This window comes from Carassius gibelio, chromosome A24 (genome assembly GCF_023724105.1).
Source record: "Carassius gibelio isolate Cgi1373 ecotype wild population from Czech Republic chromosome A24, carGib1.2-hapl.c, whole genome shotgun sequence".
Lineage (NCBI taxonomy): Eukaryota > Metazoa > Chordata > Actinopteri > Cypriniformes > Cyprinidae > Carassius > Carassius gibelio.
Window position 1 is genome coordinate 14,515,871 of NC_068394.1, and position 19,249 is coordinate 14,535,119.

The 19,249-nt window shown below is 41.5% G+C and overlaps 2 protein-coding genes across 3 annotated transcripts in view; both read left to right on the forward strand.

Moving 5' to 3' along the window:
• The window catches only part of si:dkey-225n22.4 (collagen alpha-1(XXI) chain), a 42,135-nt gene extending 25,403 nt beyond the window's left edge, over positions 1–16,732 (forward strand). The window contains exons 20-29 of the mRNA XM_052542728.1: positions 114–167; positions 294–365; positions 1,155–1,190; positions 3,992–4,036; positions 4,757–4,789; positions 5,493–5,639; positions 5,925–5,979; positions 14,183–14,374; positions 14,473–14,550; positions 15,501–16,732. Of these exons, the coding sequence (XP_052398688.1) occupies positions 114–167; positions 294–365; positions 1,155–1,190; positions 3,992–4,036; positions 4,757–4,789; positions 5,493–5,639; positions 5,925–5,979; positions 14,183–14,374; positions 14,473–14,550; positions 15,501–15,691 (903 nt within the window). The 3' untranslated portion in view covers positions 15,692–16,732. The remainder of the gene's footprint in view (positions 1–113; positions 168–293; positions 366–1,154; positions 1,191–3,991; positions 4,037–4,756; positions 4,790–5,492; positions 5,640–5,924; positions 5,980–14,182; positions 14,375–14,472; positions 14,551–15,500) is intronic.
• Positions 16,733–16,834: 102 nt separating this feature from the next.
• On the forward strand, positions 16,835–18,326 carry LOC127946270 (C-C chemokine receptor type 1-like). 2 transcript variants are annotated; one of them, XM_052542735.1, is made up of 2 exons: positions 16,835–16,934; positions 17,010–18,326. In XM_052542735.1, exon 2 carries the CDS (start codon positions 17,018–17,020, stop codon positions 18,008–18,010), a length of 993 nt encoding a protein of 330 aa, XP_052398695.1. In that variant the 5' UTR covers positions 16,835–16,934; positions 17,010–17,017; the 3' UTR covers positions 18,011–18,326. The 2 variants fall into 2 exon arrangements, with proteins under 2 accessions (XP_052398695.1, XP_052398694.1); XM_052542734.1 differs by having other exon boundaries at positions 16,853–16,934; positions 16,999–18,325.
• The last annotated feature ends 923 nt before the right edge of the window (positions 18,327–19,249 follow it).

Genomic DNA, 19,249 nt, shown 5'->3' on the forward strand with positions numbered 1-19,249 from the left:
AGAGTGATTAATAGTCTTTTTTTATCGGTCTATGGAAACAAATGGCTTCTTCTAGCTAGGTTTTAGTGGAGGAATTATATAAGTGTGTTTATATATGTGTTGTGTGTGTTCAGGGTAACGCAGGAGAAAAGGGAGATGCAGGAACTCCTGGAGCCGCAGGTCAAAAGGTAAGAGTCTCGTCTTTTGTAGTTTAGATTTGTGCATTAAGTCACTCAGTTGTGAAGTTCGCCTTCAGAGCTGTGTGGATAAGTGAGGTGAAGAGGTTATTCTCAGAGGTTTGATGAATCTCTCAGGGTGTCCAGGGTGAGCCGGGATTTCAAGGACTTCAGGGAGCCATGGGCCTTCCTGGATTTAAAGGACACAAGGTGACGCTGCCGTCCTCATTAAACACCTGCATGCACTAGTGCTCAAAATACAGTCTCTTCTGCTCACCAGGGCCGTGTTTATTTGATCAAAAAATGTTAATATTTTTTGCAATTTAAAACAGCTGTTTTCTCTGTGAATCTGTGTTAAAGTGTAATGTATTTCTCTGATGCTCCGCTGTATTTTCAGCATCATTCCTCCAGTCTTCAGTGTCACATGATCTTCAGAAATCAGAATAATATGAGGATTTACTGCTCAAGAAACATTTCTGATTATTATCAGTGTTGAACACAGTTGTGCTGCTCAATATTTCTGTGGAAACTGTGATACATTTTATTTTTCAGGATTCACAGATGAACAGAAAGTTCAGAAGAACAGCTTTTATCTGAAATAGAAATCTACTGTAACATTATAACTGTCTTTACTGACACTTTTGATCAATTTAATGCAGCACTAATGAATCAAAGTTCAGACTTTCTCATGTTTTGAAACACTTAGTTGTAGTGTCCATCAGGGATGTGCCTGTCTTGAGGTTGAACACGCTACTCACTGTATGTTTTATATGTCTATACATACATGTTCATTCTGTATATGCAGTATTAAGATGCATAGAGAAGTGCCAGTGCTGTCTCTGCCATACATCTATTAAGTCACTTTGGATAAAGCATCTGCTTGTAAGGAAGATAAGCCTAATCTCCTGGCGTTTCAGCTCATTAAATGTAGTTTTTGATATACTGATATGCTAGAGAACTGAAGGTAGAAGTGAGTCGATGTTTCTCTTTTATTTTCAGGGAGAGAGAGGAGAACCGGGAGCCAAAGGCATTCAGGTGGATCCCAGTCATTTCCTTCACATTTAAACAATGCTTTTGACTAATACTGTATGATTTATCAAATGGTTTAGATTTGGCTTCAATACAGATTCAGATTCGTTTCTGATCTCAGATGTATCTCTAAACTAGATGTTTGAGTCGTAATGATAAGCTTAGTGCGGAATTAGTGGAAACGGTTAACTTTATCACTCTTAAAACTGATATGTGTCATTTTTTGGAAGATCAAATCAAATCTCATCTCTATAGACCGAGATTAGTAGAAATGAGACATCAGAGGCAGAGCAAACATTGCTGTGTCTGTTTGATGAGCAATGGCCAACGAAACCTGCTAGTGATGCAAAAATGGCACACAAGTCCAAGAAACCAAAATGTTTGAGCTTCAAAAAGAACAGCAAGATGCAATAAAAGAAAGTCATTTTTGTACATGTCTCCTGATGAGATTAATATGATAAACAGATTAATTTAATGACATTAATACAAGTAAAACATTGCTGAATGTCTCGGTTACGTACGTAACCCTCGTTCCCTAATGGAGAGAATGGAGACGTTATGACGAACGACATATGGGGTCTCACTTGGGAGTCCAATCATCTCTGAGTTTAAGAGAAAACGGCAATTAAAATTGGCTTGTGGATTTAAGATACCTGAGCCACCTCCCGTGCCAACGGGTATAAATAGGGCGATAGGTGCATCCACTCATTAGGTTTTACGCTGAGGAGCCGAGAACGTGTCCCGGCAACAGCGACCGGTTCAAGGTTGTGGCATGGGGACATAACGTCTCCGTTCCCTCCATCAGGGAACGAGGGTTACGTACGTAAACGAGACGTTCCCTATCTGTCGGTCACTATGAGTTATGTCGAACGACATATGGGGTCTTATGGAAAACGACACAACCTGAACACCGTCACAACCCTGAGGCGCTGCAATTGTCAACAAAAGCCTGGCGTGCCTCAAAAGATACGCTTAAGGTCGTAACCTTCCCAAAGCCCCAGCACAAATTCACTGACCTTGGTACCGAAGGGGCCAAAGGGAGAGTACATCGCTGCTGGAGGAGGCCACGCTGCTGTTCCTCCCACACAAAGTTAGTGGAAGGGATTTCAACCTTCGGAGAAAGATTGCTTCAAATCTTCCCTATTTGTTCTTACAGCTTGGCAAGATGATGGGGAAGCGAGCCTTAGGAAAAGGTCGCTACGGAGACCACATCCTACCTGTAGGGAGGTGACATGTGGAGATACTGATATGGACTGGCCTGGGGGGCAGTACTACATATGAAATGGGTCTCTGAGGCAGGTCCTACCTTAGAGTAGGGATGGAACAGCTGCCAGAAGAGACTGACAGAGCAGGTCTGTCAAGGGAAGACACAGGTTTGCCAAGAGGGAAACCTTACCGTGGAAGAATACACATATGGGATTGCCTGTAGGGATGTGGATAGCGCGCAGCGACTTGAGACTCCAGAGGAGGAGATGACGGGCGAGTTGAGACGTACCCACGTACCCCCTGGCTGCCCCGCCATCGAGGGTGGTGAGGATGGAAGAGGGAGACGAGCGGTTTCTGGCCGTGAAAGGGGCCGTCCACGACTTCGTCACCTCTTCATGCACCTCCGGGAAGAAAGGAACCGGGGCAGAACGAGGTTGTGGGCCGCGCTCCGCACCGAGCAACCAATCATCCAGCCGCGAGGGCTCGGGGCTGGGCGGTGTAGTTACCTCCAGCCCGATACTCACGGCTGCCCGGGCAAGCATGGCCGACAACTCCAAGTCATATTCGGCAGCAGCGACACCCCCCGAGGGGGGCAGCCCCGCCGAATCCTCATCCTCAGAGGTCGATAACCCATCCCCCGATGCAGCAATCGACATCTGATCCTCGGTGGCGCACCAGAAGACACGCTGGGGCCGCTGTAAGACTGCCCAGCAGAATTAATCGGCAGCAGCACGGGACAGGCGCAGCGGGAGGAGATAGAGGTCCGTGGGGCGTGGCCCGGCGGAGAAGCTCTCACTGTAACCCTCAGATCTCCCAGAGCGCCAGCCGGCGGTCCTTTAATAATAATAATAATTTATTACACTTTTATAATAAATTAAATCTACTTTTTTATATTTAAAACAATATTTTGCTCTCCATATATTTACATTAATGAAAATACATTCACGTGTGTCACATATGAAGAAAATGTTTGTTTATTTATTACTTGCATGAATATTATAACATATTTGAATCAAAATCAGCAGGAAGATACCTTACAATGTCTTAAAAAAATGTATTGAAATATATATATGTAAATTATACATGATTAAATTATTATAAAGTTTTGATCTCTAGTAGGCTACTCCATCCACATTTTCTTGACTCTGAAATACATTTTGAAATATATTTTGGTATATTAAAGTTGACACTAAATATCCTTTCAATTTAAAAAATATATTCCTTCGAGCTTCACCGTTTACACATATATTCAGTGTATATTTAAAATGGAATTTGTCCCTAACAAATAAAAAAAACCCTTACTAAATAAAATGTAGTTTGGGTTTATGAAAGCATGGTTGCTAAATCATAAATGTCCTAATATTATAATCAGTAATTTCCAGTGATAGTTCTCATGCTGACACTGCTGCAGTATGATTAGTGTAGTGTACTGCTGCAGTCTCAGTAGGGTACACTAAGTGTTGTTGGCTCAGTGTCTCTCAGTTAAACGGGATGTGACACAGTCTTCTAAAGGTTATAGGGAGCCACCTACTGTTTTGAATGCTAATGATAACCTTTCAGAGTTTGGGACTCCTGCTAACACCGTCTCCTCTCATTCACAGGGTGAAAAAGGCAGCAAAGGCCTCCCAGGATTCCCTGGTTTTCCAGTAAGTGTACAATCTCCTCTCACCCAGCAGGGGGCGTGTCGTCTTACAGCGCCGCACCTCAACATCGACCGCCATTATTGATGCATTGACTCCGCATTGATGTTTTCTTTTTCCGTAATATTTTGGATGAATATTTTAGCTGCGCTGCATATTGCTCTGGTGGTTTACTGCTAATTTACGGTCTTTGTTTTACGATTTAAATCCTACAGCAACAGTAATATACTGATTTGTGTCAAAAATAATATTGACAGTTTGTAAAATCAAAACAAGACTTCACACCTGTCATGAAACAGCAATTTCCATTTAGGAAAATTGTCATTTGAAGTAAAAACATATATGATACCTATTTGAAATGGCAATAATATTATATGTATGTTTGTGTTATACATGTCTGGACACGTCATTTATATCCATCTATAAACTCGTCAAAAAAGATGCATACAAAATAAATGGTGAGAAAGATCAACAGGGTTTTGTAACGCTTTGCTTCACTGTTTGATTGTATGAACTCGTACACATTATTGTAGTCTGAACCGTCCGATGCGCAGACACTGAAATGTTCATCTTTTTGGACGTGACTCAGTGTGCAAAACACATGCAGGGCTTGAGAATCATTTCGTGGGGTTTCCCTGAGCTTTTCCTCCTGTTGCCTGCTGTGAAAACTGATCTCTCTCTGATTTCATCACAAACGTTTCCTCTTTCTCGTTCCTCCTGAATCAGGGCGAAGTGGGACCCAGAGGCAGCAAAGGAGAGGTTTGCAAATTTACACGACTCAGTCACCTTTAAACAAATCCTGCCTATTACACAAGAAACCCGATGGTCTCCGCCTCCTAACAAGGAAGTCACATGGGACAGCAGAGCACTTCAGAGCGCTTTCAGGCGTTTACATTCGACAGCTTGAGAGTTAGACTAAGCTGCTTTCAGCGTGCTGTCAGAACAGCTAAAGGAAATATCCCATGTATATTTATTATTTTGTGTTTTGTTTATTTATTATATTAAATCAGTAGCAGACATATGCAAATCAGTCGCTTCCTTTAAAAGAATGTAAAGAAATTGAGTATGTTTATTAAATATTTCTGTACTGTAGGTTAGCTCCACACTAGAGCTGCAGAATATAATATTGTGATTATTTGATATGAAAAAGTTTAACTTTACATATTGCTGCTCAACTAAAGTTAAAATGTAACTTATTTATTTGTTATTTTTCAGTCTACCTGAATATGGTGGCATATTATCAGGGCTATTATTATTGACTATTTTTTGTTAATTTAAATATTTGAAAAATTTCAGTTTAAATGAAAATGTCAAAAGTTGCCTTGGCTACTAATTGAAAATAGGTTTGTTAAATTACCTTTAATTTCTAATTAATATATGAATAAATACTAATAAAAAGTATATAAGTAATGCAAGTATGCATGTACAGTAGGCTTTAAGAGTGGTGTTTTTAATCTACTAGAAAGGTACGCCGGGTGAAACTGGGGTCAAAGGTCGTGACGGACATAAGGGAGACACGGGACACATGGGTGTAGTCGGACCGCGTGGATTCCCCGGTCAGGATGGTTTGCCAGGGCTTCCCGGCGCTCCGGGTTTTCCAGGGAAGCCTGTGAGTATTCTCACAGTTCTCACAACTACATGATAGCAATTACAATTTTGTTACAGCCACCAGGTTTTCCTTTTGTAAGAAATAGACACATTGTAAACAAAGTAGGGCATGGGCTGGAGCAATGTCAGGACGCATCATTTGAACTGATTCATGAAAGAAACAACAAGGCCCGAGGTCAAGACTGTGTAATTGAGTCTCTTCCTGTATTATCTGTGAAGACTTCTCATCTCTATGTGTTTTTCATGTAGCGACGCCATCTAATGAGTGACTCAATGTGTGTTTCAGGGTAAGCCTCCCTCAGAGGAGTCCTTAATAAAACTCTGTGGGGACATTTTGAGAAGTGAGTATCCGACCTTGTTCAAGGTCATTATTCTCTTGAGAACAAAGAGCACAAGGAACGCTTTCTTTTCCCTTTTATAATACGAACAAGCCTGATATGTAAAGAGCCGAGAATAGCATGGGGCTTCCAATTAAAGCTGTTAGATAAAAGCAAAGTTCACTAGAAAGGAGCTTTTGTTACGGAAACTTGCTGAGCTATCAGAGTTTTCCACTTTGCCTTGAATTAAAGTAATATAGTACAATCTGTTATCATTTTACTTTTTCCCCTGTGGTCCACTTACAAACCTAGTGAGCTGCCTCACTTCATAGTGTCTACATGTGGCCTTACCATCACAGAGACTTAAAACTGACTGATCTGAAATGATCTACTGTACTTTGACAGAAACTCCAGGGAGTTTTTTTTTTCTCTCCACTGGAATCAACAGTCAACTTGAATCACTTATGCCTTGAAAACCAACCATTTTTTTGCCTTGATGTCATTGATTTCAGAGTTGTTGTAACGACTCATCAGACAGGGAATCCATTTAGCAGGCTTTATTGAAAGACTCGAGGTCGTACAGGCGGGGATCAGGACCAGCAAACACAACAGTAGAGATAATCAGAATCGTCGTCAAACACAAGCAGAGGTTCAGGGGAAACAGGCAAGATTCAGAGTCCAATAAACAATCCAAGGTCAAGAGGCAGGCAGCAAGGGTTCAAGAGACGGTAAGCAAAACAGTACTGGTAACAGGAAATCAAACACGGGAAATAACGCTTGGAAATGTCAGCCGGAGCAAAACAAGACTTCGCGTTTGGCTGATGGAGTTGTGCAGCTTATATCTCCGTGCCAATGAGCTGCACCTGTAGGTGATCAGAGTGGGGGTGCGGGGATGATGGGTAGTGTAGTGCGAATCAGTATAGGTGAGTGTGAGAGTCAGTATTCCGGAGATGGAGCCCTCTGCTGGCCAGTAGAGGGAATCACGGGGTTCGTCTCCGTGACAGAGCCCCCTCCCTGCGAGCGACTCCTGGCGCGAGATGGTAGCCGACGTCGAGGTCTACCGCGTGGTCGTAGGGCCGGTTTCTCCGGATGTAACCGATGGAACTCCGTGATGAGGTTGGGGTCTAGTATGTTGTCAGCGTTGACCCAAGATTGTTCCTCCGGACCGTACCCCTCCCAGTCGACCAGATACTGCAGGATGCGTCCTCGACGCCTGGAGTTAAGAAGTTCTCGCACTTGGTACGTTTCCTCAGTCTCGATCTGGACGGGCTGGGGACTCTGCTCACGGGACCTCCCCTCTCCCTCCTCTCCAGGGGCCACAGCGGGCTTGAGCAGAGATACATGAAAGGTGGGAGAGATGCGATAGGTGTCAGGTAATGCAAGACGGAATGAAACAGGAGTGATCTGATGTGTTATCTTGAAGGGACCCACGTACCTTGGACTTAGTTTCTTGCAGGGTAGTCGGAGACGGAGATCTCGGGTAGAGAGCCACACCCATTGTCCGGGTTGGTATACAGGCCCAGGACGACGACGGTGGTCAGCATACTCTTTTTGATGGCGGATGGCTCGTTGAAGGTGTACGTGAGCTTGATTCCAAGTCTCCTCACTGCGTTGCAGCCAGTCCGTGACAGCGGGTACATCGGTGGGTTCCCCGGACCAGGGAAACATGGGCGGTTGATAGCCTAGGATGCACTTAAAGGGAGTTATACCAGTAGCTGGTTTGACCAGGGAGTTCTGTGCGTACTCAGCCCAAAGGAGGAACCGTGCCCAATCTTCTTGGTTGGAGCTACAGTATGATCTCAGGAACCGGGTGATTTCCTGATTGAGTCTTTCGACCTGGCCGTTGGATTGAGGGTGGCCTTGCTGCCTTGGTGTTCTTGGAGCCTGGACGGTAGGTAACTGAGAAGTCGAATCGAGAGAAGAACAGTGACCATCTGGCCTGCCGTGGATTGAGGCGCTTGGCTGAGCGCAAATACTCAAGGTTTTTATGATCGGTTAGTACGGTGAAAGGAAGGTTGGCCCCCTCCAGCCAGTGTCTTCACTCTTCGAAGGCCGCTTTCATAGCGATAAGTTCACGGTCTCCCACGCCGTAGTTACGTTCAGCAGCATTGAGTTTGCGGGAGTAAAAGGCACATGGGTGGAGTTTACCGGTAGAACCCTGGCGTTGGGAGAGAATAGCCCCGATACCAGTGTTGGAGGCATCTACCTCGACGAGAAACTGGAGATATGGGTCAGGATGATGGAGTATGGGAGCGGTCACAAACCTTCTCTTTAGTTCCTGGAAAGCTTGAAGAGCAGCTTCAGCCCAGTGTAGCCGATGGGCTCCTTTCTTGACCAGAGACGTGAGGGGACTAACCACAGAGCTGAAGTTCCTGATGAAACGGCGATAGAAATTAGCAAACCCCAGAAAGCGTTGAAGCTCCTTTAGTGTCCTTGGTACTGACCACTTGAGAACGGCATTGACTTTACTCTCATCCATGGCGACCCCCTCTGGGCTGATGACGTACCCCAGGAAGGTGGTGGAGGTGGTATGAAATTCACACTTTTCCGCCTTAGCATAGAGTTGATGTTCAATGAGTTTTTGCAGCACAGCTCTCACATGTTGGACATGTTCCTCCAGGGTATCTGAATAGATTAGGATATCGTCAATGTATATGATAACAGTTCTATTTAGCATGTCTCTGAAGATGTCATTGACAAAGGATTGGAAAACCGAAGGACTATTGACCAGTCCAAACGGCATAACCCGGTATTCGTAGTGCCCATTGGTGGTTGAGAAAGCTGTCTTCCACTCGTCCCCCTCCCTAATGCGGATGAGGTTGTATGCGCAGCGCAGATCCAATTTGGTGTAGTACTGTGCAGTACGTAACTGTTCTAAAGCAGAGGGCACCAGTGGTAGAGGATAGCGAAACTTTACTGTTATTTCGTTGAGTCCACGATAATCGATGCAAGGGCGCAGACCTCCATCCCTCTTGCGGACAAAGAAGAAGCCAGCTGAAGCAGGAGAGGTGGATGGACGTATGAACCCCTTCTCCAGCTCCTCCTTGATGTACTTGGCCATAGCTTCTGACTCGGGTAATGATAACGGGAATATTCGACCCCGGGGTGGTGATGAACCTGGAATGAGATCAATGGCACAGTCATAGCTGCGATGTGGTGGTAATGTGTTTGCCTGTACCTTGCTGAAGGCGGTGACGAGATCGTGATACTCCTTGGGCAGATTGGGAATGCTGGTGGTCTCCGAGTCTAATGTGACAACTTGTACCGTCATGGGAGAGATGGTCGAGAGGCATGATTTCTGACACTGGGTGCTCCATCTAAGAATTTGTCCTTCTCTCCACGACACCTGAGGATCATGCAGTCTGAGCCAGGGCAATCCCAAAATAACAGGGGTGTTAGATACAGGGAGCACGTAGAACTGAATGGTTTCTTGGTGTAGCAGGCCGGTTAACATTTGGAGATCTTGGGTGCGGTGAGTGATCAACCCAGACCCCAAAGGGCGCCCATCTATTGTGGCTACAGACAGAGAATTAGTGCATGAAATTAAAGGGATGTTATTCCCTCTGGCAAATTCCTCAGATATAAAATTCCCAGCTGCTCCTGAATCAAGTAAAGCAGTGGTGGCTATTTGAACCCTGTCGGTCTTGATTATCAGAGGGACTGACACACAGTTAAAAGGTAAACTCACCGACTTCGGAGTGTAAGAAGAGCGGCGATTGGGACAAGTGATTCGTAGATGTCCCGGAGAGCCACAGTAGAGACAGAGTCGGTTAACCCTGCGACGGTGACGTTCCTCCTCAGTCAGATGATAGGAGTTTATCTGCATGGGCTCTGTAGTTTCTACGGGTCGCGTTACCGCAGCGGGGAAGAGGCGTGGAGCACTGACACGGCGAGAGCGTTGCAGGTTATCAATGGTTATGGTAAGTGAAATAAGATCACTCAGAGTTCTCCCCTCATCACGGCAAGCGAGCTCGGTTTGCAGTTCGTGATTAAGCCCCTTGCGAAACAATACCTTCAGCGTGTCACCCATGACGTCTGAGCAGCCAAAGTGCGAAAGTTCAAGGCATATTCCGCTGCTGTTAATCCTCCCTGCGATAATTCAAGCAACCGCTCACCCGCTCCTTTCCCCTCTCGGGGGTGATCAAACACCTCACGGAAACGTATCAGAAAGTCAGTGAAAGTGGTGAACGCCGTTCCATCCTCGCGCCATACCGCCGTTATCCATTCCAAAGCTCTTCCCGTTAATAATGAACACACGAAGGCGATCCTACCAGCATCAGTGGTGTAAAGGATGGGTTGTTGTTCAATGAACAGCGAGCACTGTAGTAAGAAGCCCTTACACTTGGTAGAGTCCCCGTCAAATTTCTCCGGGTAAGCCAGTCGAGGATTAACGTGAGTTGGCGTTCCTGCCATGTGGGAAGCGGTAACCGCTGCAGGTGGGGTTGACGTCACGGCAGAGCTGTGGAGGTTTTGAACAGCCTTTACCAGTTCCTCCGTGACGGAAGTGAGACGATTCAATTGATGTTGATTAGCAGCGATCTGATTTGCCTGGGCTGCCATGGTAGCACACAGATGATCGTAAGCCGCTGGATTCGGTTGAGGCGAAGTCTTCTGTAACGACTCATCAGACAGGGAATCCATTTAGCAGGCTTTATTGAAAGACTCGAGGTCGTACAGGCGGGGATCAGGACCAGCAAACACAACAGTAGAGATAATCAGAATCGTCGTCAAACACAAGCAGAGGTTCAGGGGAAACAGGCAAGATTCAGAGTCCAATAAACAATCCAAGGTCAAGAGGCAGGCAGCAAGGGTTCAAGAGACGGTAAGCAAAACAGTACTGGTAACAGGAAATCAAACACGGGAAATAACGCTTGGAAATGTCAGCCGGAGCAAAACAAGACTTCGCGTTTGGCTGATGGAGTTGTGCAGCTTATATCTCCGTGCCAATGAGCTGCACCTGTAGGTGATCAGAGTGGGGGTGCGGGGATGATGGGTAGTGTAGTGCGAATCAGTATAGGTGAGTGTGAGAGTCAGTATTCCGGAGATGGAGCCCTCTGCTGGCCAGTAGAGGGAATCACGGGGTTCGTCTCCGTGACAGTTGTGTTATAGTTTATTTGTTTGTGGATACCACAAAATGAACTACAAATGCCTTAAACTGAATCCTAGCTCTCATCAAATTACTCGCGACTTCTGTTATATGGAGTAAACTCCCAAAATAGATCAACCCAAAATGAATGTTTAATGGTCAAGCTGAAGACTAGCCGATGTTACAAATAGACTCAATGGGAAAAATGATGCATTTTTGCAAAACCCCAAAAACGTACCTATACATACAATTCACTCCTGTTTCTAGCTGAAAAGAGAGTTAGTGGCAGTAAAACACCAACATCTTTTTTGACCAACAATCATTTTCTTGGATTTTGATGGTTTCATGGTTTATCAGGTTTTTTTAAATTTATTTTTTGTTTTTATTTTTCCTGACTGTGCCTTTATGCGAATCGTAATGCATGACACAGTTGCAGAACTACTGCACTTTAATCACGATCCAAACATAAATACTACATGTAGCATGGGCAGTTTTTTGAAGTAAATTAGATTGAATATTTTCACAATCTGAATACGAACAACAGAATGGTCTGACCATAGCTTTGTGAAATGCTGCTATATAAAACATATCTGCACAAAACAGAAGCAGCAGACGGACTGAATAAGCCCTTTCACACACTAAATTACCGGTAAATTGCCGTAAAGAGATCTTGTGTGAACAGGATCTTTTCAAAAATACCGTTAAATTTGTTCCGGCAATTTACTGGCATGAGAAGTTGTAACATTACCAGTAAATTGCCTGAATTCTGCTGTGTGTGAACGCAGAAGGAAAATTACCGGTATGAGCACCGGTGACGTAAGACGTCTACTCCGGGCTAATCATAACAATGTGACACATTCATGCACTGTTTAATAAAATAAAATAAAAGTCATCCAACTGAAGCGACAGTGAAATTAAAGCGCTTCTCCTTATCTGGGTGGATGAAGAAATTTGTCGTCATCTGAGAGGAACTGTTAGTGATGCAATAACTTCTTCTTGCAATGCATTCACAGGACAAAGTCAGGTTATGAAAATAAACTGAAAACATTGTGTCTTAATATCTAAAAAATAAATGACCATCCCAAACGAAGTAGTAGTGGAAGTATTTCTTGTTCCTATTATGACTTTTGTCAATCTATTTGTGGATCCTGCTAGTCGGCCAGCACAGAGTGAGAGAGTTGATCTATGTTTGATCAGTTTAGCCTTCTCAAATCATCACAAATTGTCTAAAATAAAATCTAAAGATATAAAACAGCTCAAGCTTGTAACGATGTGTTAACTTTAAACCCAGATACATATCGAAAAGCAAACAACAAAAATATCTCAATACAATCATAATCCGTTTAGGAAGCGCATCTAATGAGGTGATGACGAGTCAGGCAACTTCATCCTTTGCACACAGACTCAGAAAACACTAGTTTATTATTAAATAATTCAAATATATTTTTACTATTTCCCACATTCGTGGTAATTACTTTTTTCCGGTGCGTTGCGATATCTTTTGAACTCAATTTGAATGCTGAACTGTTTATCTGTGCTGATAGACTATTTGATATGAATTTGGATCAGCATAGTCTACATTTGTGAACGCACCTTTTCTGCGATGTCGTGCGTCTTACCGACTGCAATTTACATTCGCAACTTCATTGTGCTGTTACTGCTTTCAAGATGAAATTCACTAAATTTGTCGGCTCCCGACAGCATCAGGTGTTTTATTAATGGTGAGTATAATTATTTAAACCATTCGTCTATTACGATGTCTCCATAACAAAAGCAGTTGCATGAATACTAAAGTTTGACATAAAAATGAAACCATCAACAGAAATACTGACCACGTATTACCCTCTATGTTTAAAAATACAAGCACAGCTGTTTAGAGTTTATTGACGTCACAGAATTTACCGGTATTTTGGAATGGATGTGTGAATGGTGCTTTTCCGGAAAAAAGACTGAATGTCATTGACTGTGTGAACAGCGCTTTTTTGAATTTACCGGTGAAGTTGTTCCGGTAATTTTACGGCAATTTACTGGTATTACTGTGTGAAAGAGACTAATGAGACACAGATTCACTCTGTGACAGCAGGTGGCGCTTCTGGAACAGCAGCATTGCAGCGTTTCCCTGGTTACTGCTGTAAACAAAGCAGCACTGTGGTTTAAATGCTACATTAATATGCATTATATATGGAAGTAAGATGAAAAGGAAAAACCTTCTAAACATTTCTGAAGACAGTCAGTTCCCCTCAGAGATACATTCATATAACCCCCAAATTTAGTATTTCAGATTTTCTTCCAATATTCCTCTCACTGTGAAGTGTATTTGCTCTGCCTGCTACAGTATTTTCTCCTGTTTGAATTCATCTTTAGCACCTAAAGAATTAGTTGTGTCATAAATAGTTCTAAAAGTACTCTAACCGTGCAGATAACCACCACCTCCTTGTTAAAATGTAAGCAGGTTCACTAACTGGACTTTTCCAAGTTTCCATTTCAAGAGTTACAAAACATGCAAGCAGCAACATATCATTCAGTTTTTCAAATGACCATGGGATTAAAAAAATGAACCCATTTTTTTTCGGTGAACCCATTTTTAGTGATGCTTCAATATTGACTAATTTACAGTATATTTTACTATCAATTTTTTCTGTTTCCTTGTCCACCATCCTGGATTTATTTTTTTACTTCACATGACTTGGAAAACAGCAACATTAGTCATGCTTCTTTTTTGTGCCTCATGAGTTTCCTTATGACCATTTTCTTCCTGTTTTCCAACTCTTAGAATTAATTTTACATGTTTTGGCATTGCGTTATTGTATGTAAATGTGGTGGTATATTAATGAATTTGATGCTAAATAAGTGATGTAACAGAAATAGTGATAAACTCAATATTCCCTATTACAGTATGTCTCCATTAAGTGGATTAGTGAGAGAAAAAAAAGTAGGGTGTCATTCTCTCTACCGATTGTTGGTTGGATAGAGGATGATCTAAATGCAAGTCCTGCACACATCACAAGAGAGTCCGTTGTTTCTGACATTTTAGTGCAATACGATGCATGTGAGAACAGACTGGGTCAAGTAATTTCTCAAAATTCTCATCATATGACCCCTTGTGCTTCAGTCATCTCTACTATAATGCATCTCTCTCAGATCAGCTGCCGCAGCTACTGCAGATGATGAATCCTCAGCGCTGTGAACACTGTGAGACCATTAAGGGACCGCAGGGACCCCCTGGAGCTCCAGGGCCTAAAGGGTCCACCGGGTCCCCTGGGTATCCCGGCAGACATGGTGCTCAGGGCTACCCAGGACCTCCGGGCATTCAAGGACCTCCGGGAGTCAAAGGTAACAGAGGCGTCTGGCTGTAACACTTCCAGATTATGTAAATGGATTTTGCTTTGGGTTTTTATTTTAATTGCATAACATGTTTGCCACTCTGTTAGGGGACATGGGCACAAGGGGATTTAAGGGCAATAAAGGAGAGAGCAGACCAGGATACCCAGGGCCTCCTGGAGACACAGGTACAATCGCATCACTACATTATTAACCCTCACAACACATTCAGGTCCTTTTCTACACAGAGGAAAACATCTGTAGTTTTTAGTTTTTAGGGGACAAACTTTGCAAAATGCATAATTCATTCGTCAGATTTTTTTTAAGATGTATTACCATTTAAACAAAAATGTTAATTATTCATGTTCTGGTAATTTTGGACCTGTGTCAAAAATACTTTTCACAAAATAATTTATAAAGTTATGTTAATGTAAAAAATAATAATAAATAAATAAAATAAAAATAACCTTTTGCATATTTATCTTGTTGATGTTTTGTTAGAAATACATATACAGATTATATACAGATGTGAACTTTTTGAGCCACCAAGAAATATTAATTCAAATGAACACACACACACACACACACACACACACACACACACAGTGGAGATCAAAATTAGAGAATAATCTACACATTTCAGAAATATTGTTATTCTTCATCGGTCAAAATTTGTAGGAATATAAGCTGTAGGTAAACCACTGTTACACTAATATGTTTGACAAAATACTGTAACAAAGCATTTCAACAAAAACATTATTTTGTGAGAAAACACATTGATCAAAATTAGAGAACATTAACCACCAACACACGAAAGATTACAACAAAATTGTAAATTCAGTAATAAGATAGTAATAACATGTTCACATGTAAACTGTTTGGACATTTGCTCATAACTTACAATATCAGATCAAGTATATTGTTTAATGTGAAAAATATTGCATTATGACTTTTATAAATGTCTTTGGGTCCAAATAGACCTAAGCTGTGAAAATAGTCAATAGATACTGAATGCATCATGAGGGTTAATGTAATAATGTCTGATTCATCATGTGACTGTAATATACGGCACAAACGCGCAGCAGTTGGGAAGGAATCTTGTGTAACTGTCAGATTGTGTATTCCCTCAACACAACAGGGATTCAGGGTCCTCGTGGCAGTGATGGCATTGGCATTCCGGGCCCTCCGGGAATCACAGGTAAATCCGGGGCTCCGGGTGTTCCAGGGAAGCAAGGTCCCCCCGGGCCGGCCGGAGTGTGCGACATGTCCATCTGCTACCAATCATATGACCTCAGGGAGGAGCGCTACAGTAAAGGGCCCGATTTCTAACACACGCGCTTGAGTGAACACATGGGGTCAGCTCTCAGACGGACAAAAGCCAAATCCAGAGGAATTTACCGACATGGCTTTGGACGTTGTCTGTGCATTGCTACGGTGCAAGGAAACATCAGGAGCTTGTAGAAGAACAACGGTCATTAGAGAGAAATTTAAAGACATGAAACCTGCATTTTGATGCACAAAGAGTGGATCAGTAAACATCATTAGCACAATAGTACATACATAAGGTAATTTGCAAAACAATACTGCAAATATATTAATGTGGATAGATGTCAATGTCATGAACATTAGTTTAATTAATTATGAGGCAAATGGCTATTTTGTTTGCAACATGTTATGAGATGCAGTAATAAAAGCATTAGCTCGTTTGTGTTCTAGTACTAATGAAGACTTCAGGGACAGATGTTAATAATAAAGGGGATAAGCTTCATGTTTATGTTTGTGTTTGGCAAAAATATGTTTTTAATCTTGACTTCAACAATACTTGACTTGGGATGTTGGATTGGACAGCTTTTTAAGACACAGCTGCCATCATATTTTCATATTTAATTGAATTACTAACTGCTTAACATTGTTGGCTAGGTTGATTTAATAAAGAGCAATTGTTGTTTCATATTATTTACGTACTTGTGTACTTTTTTATTCTTGGCACTGCCTGAAGGGAAGGTAAATACACACTAACCTCACTGAATATTAAATAAAAGGAACACAAACCTTTATAATCAAAGCTATTCAGTTCTGTGTATTTTATTCTTCTCTTTTGGCAGTAACGTGTTTCAGCTGTGTAAGGTTTGGCAGATGTAATTATTTTAAATACTGTTTTTGTAAGTCCATTCAAAGTGCTTGTTACATAAATATTGTCTTCCAGTGAAATCTTGAATATACGGATATCTCAATTTTCTCTTCTATAATCTTTTTCTATCGAACATTCAATTCTAATCTGTTGTTTTATTCATATTTTTAAATGATGCAAATCTAATCTGTCAAGAATGACTTTGTGTGAATAAAATGTAATGGACACTTTGTGATTGGTCTGTGGTTTCTTGAGATGATGTATGTTGTCAAGGTTTTAAACACATGTCGAGTCTTGAGAAAATTCTGACATCACATAAAAAGGAAGTAGAGGAAGATTTCCAAGATATGATTCAGATTTGTGCAGCTGTAGACAGACACACATCCACATTAGAAGACTGCAGTTTCTATTAATGAACCGACAGTAACACAGTACTTTGGGGTAAGTCTACAATCTGACTTATTTATCCAGCTTTTCATTTGAATAAACTGGCTCAATCCTGCAGGTTGTTGGTAGCCACCAAGATGGAAACGCCTAACACAACACCAGACGTTTATGAAGACTATTCTCTGATGACCGGTAGAACGGTTCAGTGCAACACCATCGCCATCAACAACTTCTGCCAACATTTTCTTCCACCCTTCTACTACATCATCTTCATCACCAGCGTACTGGGCAACGGAGTGGTTCTGCTCGTCCTCTACAAGTTCGAAAAGCTCAACACGGTCACAAACATATTCCTCATCAACCTGCTGGCTTCCAATGCCATCTTCACCCTCACACTCCCGTTTCAAGCCGTTCATCATTCGGACCAGTGGATCTTTGGAGAAGCTCTGTGTAAGCTGGTCAATGTCGCAGACTATCTGGGCTTCTACAGCTCCATCCTCTTCCTCACCCTCATGACGTTCGACCGCTATCTGGCCGTGGTGCATTGTGTGGTCGCCAACAAACAGCGCAGAAGCTGCTACGCTGTGGTGCTTTCTGCAGTCGTCTGGATCATTAGCCTCCTCGCTAGCCTCGAACCCTTCCTCCACTTCACCGTTGAAGAGTATCCGATGGAAGGACTGGTGTGTGAAGACTCCAGCGACGCTCAGTGGAAAGTCTTCAGTCTCTATAATCAGTTCGTGTTGTTTTTTATCCTGCCGTTGACTGTATTCGTCTACTGCTACTTCAGGATAACGCTGACCGTCCTGGCCACGAGGATGACAGGCAAACACCGCACCGTGTGGCTCATATTCATCATCGTCCTGATGTTTTTCACATTCTGGAGCCCGTATAACATTATACTGATAATAAACGATAATCAAGATCCCAAGCAGTGTAATAGCAGCCTCTTGTATGCGCAGTACGTCACCAGTAACATCGCCCGCTTGTATTTCTGCATTAACCCTTTATTTTACACCTTTTTGGGAAGGAAGTTTCAGAATCATGTGCGAGGCATGTTAGTGAATCAGGTCCCGTGTTTATCAGACCGGATCAGTGTCAGCGCAAGCAGCAGAACATTAGCGAAAGACTGAGTGATTACTGCAAGCGTTGAGCTTTCGTCAACATTCCCGCTTTTATTCTACGTGCCTTTATAGAAAAAATTGCAATGAACTAGCAAATGATTTGTAGATGAACTTGATTGATGTTTATACACAGTATAATAAACTGCTGTGACTTCAGAAATAATCATAAAGATTTGTGTTTCTCGCTGAATTACTGATGTGTTTCTTTTATGTGATTCAGGGTTATTATAGTTAACTAAACCTAACAACTTAAATATTTTGTTTCTTAAGTTAAAATAAACTGAAAAAAATAAAATAAATAAATAAATAAATGTTGTTCAACACGTTGCCAAGGAAACATTTCTTATTTTCCTTTATCTTGATGCACTAAAATGACTAAAACTGTGATTACAATGAATAAATGTAATGTAATGTAAAAAAAAATAATTTATAAATATAATTTAAAATATAAAGAATGAAAACTAAACATTAATAAAATCTATATTATATAGTATCTCAATGATTCATCAAAAAGTATTTTAAACAGTATTACTTTGTTTAAGTATTACATTGTTTAAGTATTAAGTAATTAAAAAAAGTTACATTTTTAGATTTTATTTTATTTTGACCTTAACATTAAACACACACACACACACGCACACACACACACACACACACACACACACACACACACACACACCAGGCTTAATATAAGAACTGGAGAGTGTTTGTGAGTTGTAATAATGTAAAGAGTCAAACACACATAAACAATATTTGCTTGCCTTCATGTGAGTCTGGCCATTAACCAACAGCGGAGAATGTTAACATGGACATGTGTTGTTTAATTATTGAAATATTAACGTCCTCAAAGACATTTCAAGTAAAATATTTTATCTTAAGGGGTATTGTTGACAAAAATGTTTGGGAATCCCTGCATTTTATAAATAAACATTATTAAACATGAAAATAAATTGCTTGAGAAGTGCTTTTTCTGCATCACTGAGATTTTATTATTGAATAATTGTATTTATAAACTTTCTGTTTTCATTTAAATTTGTTAAAGTTTTACCATTTTAGTTGCCATTTTAATCTTTATGTCTCTATTTATTTCTTTATTTATTAGTTTAGTTCTTCAAATTACTTTTTATTATCACTTTTGTACCTGTTTTATAAAATGTCAACACCAACGTTTAAATAATACCTATTTCCGTTTTGTATTAAAACCTACGAAATATTTAGTATTTAGAAGAGATTCACTTCATGGCAGGT